The following is a 6,927-nucleotide window of genomic DNA, read 5'->3' on the forward strand; positions in this document are numbered from 1 at the left end:
TGCCAGTGGCATTCCAAATGGTGAAGAGGGTGGGGAGGAGGGATGGAGTGGTGGTGCAAAGTTAGGGCACAGATACTATAGGCCATGGCCGTTTGGCACAGGGCTGCAAGTTTAAAAGTTGTTTTTTAGGACAATAACTTCTTCAGCTGCTGAACGGACCCCAGGACAGATATTGGATTAAAAGCAGCTATCTGAAGGTACAAGTGGTTTTGGGGGAGGGGGACAGATTGTGGGTACATAGTCTCTTTAAAGGACTAATATTGTGTGAGTCTTTTAGAGTTTATCATTAATATTTAGTAGTGGTGGTGGCGGCGGTGGGGGGGAAGTATAACTACGTGAAGCACAGAGCGTCATTATTACTAGTTGTACCACTCTGGATGAGGAGTGGTGGAGGAGGTGAGGAAAAAATGGAGGATGCTGGAAAAGCAAGAAACCTAAGGTGTTAATTCTATGGTGGTATGATCTGAAAGAAATCATTCCAACATAACGTTGTGATATTTAGTATGGTGACATTTATTTCCCATACAGTGGTGTTATTTGGTAACCATATGACTTTATATAGAATACAATATGTTACATAATATAGGTTTTCATAGGGCCCAACACCTTTTACTAATGCCCTACGCTGAACGTCTGACCCAAGCAGATATAGTAATAAAAAAAAAATAGGACAAGATGTACAAAAATTATGCTTACAATATTTTTAAGAAAAATCTAATTTAAATCTTACAAAAAAATTGACACAAAATTTTAAGAACCAGCAAATAAAAAATATTCATATTTTTGTTATGTTTCATTACTCAGCAAATTTGTTGTTCTTAGTTACTTAGAAACAACCCAGAAATCTTAGGAGACCAAATCCTCTGAGAAAGAACTCACTGTGCTAAAAGGTATATAAGAAGGGACCTGATGATCAGTGGTGATTTAGAGGCCAAATGCAAACTAATGTCAACATCCTGAAACAATGTCCATCGCAACTTTACTACAACATGAACCAAGCGTAAGGATGGAGAACATGTCCAGAGTGGGAGGTTCATTTGTGTTCCTAGGAATCTTGGAGATGGAAAGATACTGGATCCCTTATTCTATCGTTTTCTTTGGTCTGTACTTTATACCCACATTGTTGTGTTGTGTGATTGTCTATGTTATATGGGTTGAGGAAAGTCTCCATGAGCCCATGTACCTCTTCATCTGTAATCTTCTCCTCAATGGTGTCTTTGCAAACACTGTCATCTTCCCTCAGATCATTGTTCTTTTATTGTTTGGATTTTCAACCATATCTTACCCTGGATGTATCACTCAGACCCTCTGTGTGCAAACCTTTTCAACTGTGGAAAATTTTACTTTTACCACCATGGCCTATGATCAATATTTAGCGGTGGGGAACCCTCTGAGATACTCCTCCATCATGACAAATGTGAAGGCTTTGAAATTTATCTGTGTGATCTGGGCTCTGGCCTTTATTCTTGTCTTGATTCCTGTAATGTTGACCACTAACCTCCACTTTTGTGGGGTCAGTATTATTAATGTCTTTTGTGAGAATATGTCTCTGGTCAGACTCGCCTGTGGTGACTCCTCGGTGAACAACATCTTTGGACTTGTAGAAACATTGCTTGTCCTTGTGGTCACTCTACTGATTATCCTCTACTGTTACATTAGCACACTGTTAATTTGTCTGAAGACCTCTGGGTCTTCATCCCTCAAGGCCATCCATACTTTGGCCACCCATAACATCACTTTTGGTACTTTTATGGCTGCATCGCTCTTTCTTTTTGTAAGATACAGGCTGAGTGGTGGGAATATATCTATCACAGTTCACATCCTACTTTCCGTTACTGGAGTTATCACTTCCATCATTGTCAATCCCATTGTCTATGGGCTGAGGACAGAAACTTTAAAACTAAAATTGATTCATAATTTTCAAAAATGTCAAATATTTAAAACATTTTCAAAATAATTGAAGTAATTGTATGTGGACACAATCTTTGCTGGTTAAGAGAACTTTATGGGGAGCATTTACGAAACTTGAGGCAGGGGCGTACACCTGAAGGTGGGGAGGAGGCGTGGCCCCCCCTGTCCACTCGTTGGGCGAGCAGGGTACGTCAGGTGTACGCCCCTGCCGCAAGTTTCCGATTTGGTACACCATGCGCAGGTTCAAGTTCACAGTCGACCGGATATACTAAGAGGCCATCTTAAAAAATCCCTCCTATGTTTCTATAACTTAAAGTGTCACTGTCCTTAGGAAATAATTTTGACAAGTCATAGAAACATGATGGGTCCTGGTCTGAGTGTTTAAACCCCTGTTGATTGTGAGTACAAGTCGGGAGAAAAAAGCGCTAAGCACGGCCCTCTCCTACCTTAGCGTCACATGATGAGTTGGGCTCCTAATGTAAGACTATGGAGCCCGACTCTTTCACTGACAGAGCAGGGAGCGGACTGCACTGCAGTGTGGTCCTCTCCTGGCTTGTTCTCATGACCAGAACGGGTCTGAACACTCAAAGCTGATAATTGAATGCTGACCCCCTAGAATAATATTAGGCCAAAAAGCTATCAATTTACATATTTGTTTACTTATTTATTTATCTCATCTTTCCATTTTTGTGTCATTTTTTAGTAATGGTTATGTACATGAATTAAACAAAAAATAATTTTTAAAACAAAAGGGTAAAAAATTCAACAAACATCTCAATCTGTAATAGGGAACACATCACATTTTCTCATCTTAAATGGCTGTCTATACCACAGGACTCTACTACAGATATGAGCTGGTAGTGGGGACTATTGGTCATCCAATCGGCTCTAAGATGGTTGATAACAATGGAATGGGTCAAAGGAGAAGTCCGGCGATTTCTTAAAGCCGGCAGTTGGCAGGCAGAGGGGAAATTGATTACATGTAGGAACTTACCAAAAACTGTGCTGACACACATATACATGCTGACACACAAGAGGCACAAATATACCCATACACCACTGACACAAATCTACACTGCAATGTCATTACACTAGTGCAGACGTATACACCATGAATGGACCGTACACAGGGAAATCATCTCTCAAGGATTATAAGAACTATTGAACCAGAAACATTATGATCTGCTGCAGAACCTCTTTATAGGCAGATCTGTCAATCAACAGAGTGTTATAATGAGCGACAGTATATGCTGGAAAGCATTTTCTTTTAGTGGTAGGTCCTCTTATAAGAGCCCAGCATTAATAGAAGCTGCTGCAGAACATTTTTTAAAGCAAACCTGTCAATCACTTCACTTGAGACACCAGTGACATACAGTACACATACACACACACACACACACACACACACACCACTGTCACTGACAATGACACATACATACTTATAAACATACACACACACAGGCGGACACACATAGATACAGTAGATGCACACATACATACCCACACCCACTGACATGCATATATACAGGTACAGTACATACATACACTTACTAACATACATACACACAGCACTTACAGCTCTTAGTCCCCCCCCTTCTCCTCTCTGTAGTTGGGCTGATCGCTCCACATGGTGACATTAAGGACTTCTGGGTTGTGTGATTCAGGTCCATCACTCCCCCTCTCTGTGTGCACGATGCTGGCTGATATACTGTTTTCTTTGATGTTCAGCCCTCTCACTCTGCACTACAGTGAGCGGGCGAAATATTACAGTGACAGGCCCCTCTCCGGTTCACTGTGCAGCCGACGGGTGATAAAGTGGTGTAGAAAAAGATAGTTTTCCTCTCCACATTCCTCCGGTGTCCTTCTGCCTTGTCTCTGCGTTCTCTGCTGACTGCAGACGCTGCTGATACTTTGGAACCCATTTTTGCAGTGACAGCCTGCTCAGTCGAGATGGGACAGCCCCACGGCCACCGATTGGCTGAGCAGCCTGTCACTGCAGAGACGGGTTCAGTAGGATCGGTGCTGTAGGGTGGAAGTGGTCATGTATTTTACTAATGTTATCTTTATGCTGACAGCTCCCTGCAGTCACGTACCTCATTTTTCCAGCGTCGGTCTCCTTTACTTAGTGATTCCCAAATTGGGCCAAACAGTCCTCTGGGGATCAGATGAACACCCCTAGTGTTCCCAACATGCTAATTTATATTTCTGTTTGGTTAAACTTATCAAAAATGGTGGGACTGACAAAGCAAAAAAGACCGGCACCAGAAAAAAAATCCGGCACGTGGCTGCAGGGAGCGGTCAGCAGGTTTGTTTGCACAGTGGTTCCTTTGGTGTATCCGAGCACACCATGTCTAATCATGGATTATACCTTCTCAAATGAACATATGTTGATAAATAAAGTTATCTGATTTCCTTGGGTCTTTTCACGTTTCTATCTTCTTCTAATGTAAACTGTATGCTCTTTTCCCTCCATTATCTCCCCTCCAGGAAGGGCACAGGCTCTGTAACTGAGCTTAGACCTAATAGGCACTGAAACTCTACAACTCTAAGGACCTTTATTAGGCCCTTAGACCATCATAATTAGTCAGGTCTGGTGATTGCTGGGGCTGACAGGAACAGAACAGAAGGAGCCCACTTCCTCTTCAATGTTCACAGGATAGGAGATAACAGGCTGATCAGTTGTGGTCCAATCTCTGAGACCCCCACCAATCCCATGAACTGGGACAAAATTATCCCATTGAGCACATAGCTCGTGAATCACCAGCATCATCCATTTTCTATGGGGCCTGAACCTAATTTTCTGAAAACATATAAAATGGTGATGTCACTTCCTGGATAACATGGTGATGTCACTTCCTGGATAACATGGTGATGTCATGATCCGACTCCCAGAGCTGTGCGGGCTGTGGCTGCTGGAGAGGATGATGGCAGAGGGATGCTCAGTGTCCCTCCAGTGCCCTGTGTCCCTCAGTGTCCCCCTGCCATCATCCTCTCAGTCGGAGGCGGGTCGTGACATCACCATTTTATCCAGGAAGTGACATCACCATGTTATCCAGGAAGTGACATCACCATGTTATCCAGGAAGTGTAATCACCATGTTATCCAGGAAGTGACATCACCATGTTATCCAGGAAGTGACATCACCATGTTATCCAGGAAGTGACATCACCATGTTATCCAGGAAGTGACATCACCATGTTATCCAGGAAGTGAAGCTTTGATGCAGTAGTAAGTGAATGGAAAAAAGACCTTTATAAGCATTTCCCGTAATAAGTGTATATTGGTGATTTGTATAACTTTGGGGGGGCAATACAATACTTTAGTGATGAGAGAATACTGTTCAATCGAATAGATATTCGATCGAATAGTAAGGTATTCGATCGTATCGAATATTATCGAATAGTTCGCTGAATATTCGATAAATATTCAATGAAAGTTCAAATCCCCCCTCTTCCCTGTTTTTGACTTGGTGACCTCCAAGTGGTCGAATAGATATTTTTCAATAAACGAATACTTGTTCTCATAGACTTTAATGGGATTGAATATTCATTCGAATGGTCGAATATAGGGTAGATATACGTACGAATATCGAATATTTCACTATTCGCTCATCACTAACTTTAATAAATATTTTTGCCGGACTTCTCCTTTAATGGCACTGCCATTCCTACACTGTAATTACATTGCCATGGCCCCATTTGACAGCTGAGCAGTGCTCTCTATCCATCTCAGCTTTATTAGAGTGGCACTGCTGCCACAGATGGGGAAAGATGTCCTGCCCCATCATGATGTCTCCAGTGATGATGGCCCCTTCTGATGACTAGGCTGTCATGTGAATAGAATGTCATCGGTGTTTAGTAGTGGAAAAGGGGGGGTGGGGATAAAAAAGTGGGTGCACTCTGTTAGGCAATAACTGGCACATGCTGTATGATGTGCAAATATCACCCTGCTGGCGGTGCCCACATGGACGTTCAGCTGAAGAAACCATTGCAGTAGGTTGAGATTGTGTTCTGCAGTAAAGTCAGTAGAGCCAGCTTCAAGATACATGGGGAAGGGATTCTGTCTCTATCATGTCCCTTGGGAAAGACAGACATCTTTGGCTGGAGATGAGGAGCAGTGTCTGAATCCATTGTGAAGAAAGAAAAAAGTGGGGAGGAGAGTCTCCCTTTCTGTCAGAGAAGTTTGTGACCAGGTGGGAGAGCAAAAGAGAGGAGGCCACAGAGAGTCTGAGGTGCCACCAGTGAGGACCTGTATTGTGCCAGTGACAGCTGTTGGCTGTGGAAAGAAGTTACTGAGTGAAGTAGCTACCTTAAAGGGAACCTGTCACCCGGTACACGGCACAGAGCCCACCGGACTTCTTGATGCAGCCCCGGATACTTACCCTTTCCTGCAAGTCCCGCTCCTGGAATCGGTCCCGGGACAGAGATATCGGTGCCCGAAGCTGAGCGCGCGCTGTACGCTAATCAGCAGAGATGAAACCGATACCCATAGAAAATGACTGAAGCCATCATTCTCTATGGGCATCGGATCCATCTCTGCAGCGCACGCGCACTGCTTCCGACGGTATACAGTATCTTCATCCTGGGACAGGGTTGAGGAGCAGGACTTGCAGAAAAGGGTAAGTATCCGGAGCTCCACCGGGGGGCGGACAGGCTCTGCGCCCGCGTCCTGGGTGACAGGTTCCCTTTAAAGGCCTAAAGATTGTGACCTGGCATAAATCATAGCGGGAATCTATGGCAGCTCCGAGTCAATTTACCTGGGTAGCAAACAGCCAGCCAGCACTGCACGGGCAGATTTATGAGGGGCCAAATCAGTGGTGGAGAGTTTATTTAAACCGATGCGAGATTAAAGGGGTACTCCACTAAAAAAAACATTTACTCACATTTCTATTCCTTTCCCCAGCATATACATTACTCACATAGGGAGGCTTTATCTGTTCTGCTGTTTTCAGAAACTTTTCTGCTCTCAGCTGCTGCCCAGGAAGTTCTGTAGTTGCTATTTGTTCTATTACTGGTG

General features: G+C 43.6%; 1 protein-coding gene across 1 annotated transcript; it reads left to right on the plus strand.

Moving 5' to 3' along the window:
- Nucleotides 1-1,006: 1,006 nt before the first annotated feature.
- Nucleotides 1,007-2,855, plus strand: LOC138794048 (olfactory receptor 10A6-like). Its single transcript, XM_069972814.1, has 2 exons — nucleotides 1,007-1,742; nucleotides 2,746-2,855. Exons 1-2 carry the CDS (start codon nucleotides 1,007-1,009, stop codon nucleotides 2,853-2,855), a joined length of 846 nt encoding a protein of 281 aa, XP_069828915.1.
- Nucleotides 2,856-6,927: the final 4,072 nt, after the last annotated feature.

Source organism: Dendropsophus ebraccatus, chromosome 5 (assembly GCF_027789765.1).
Source record: "Dendropsophus ebraccatus isolate aDenEbr1 chromosome 5, aDenEbr1.pat, whole genome shotgun sequence".
Classification (NCBI taxonomy): domain Eukaryota; kingdom Metazoa; phylum Chordata; class Amphibia; order Anura; family Hylidae; genus Dendropsophus; species Dendropsophus ebraccatus.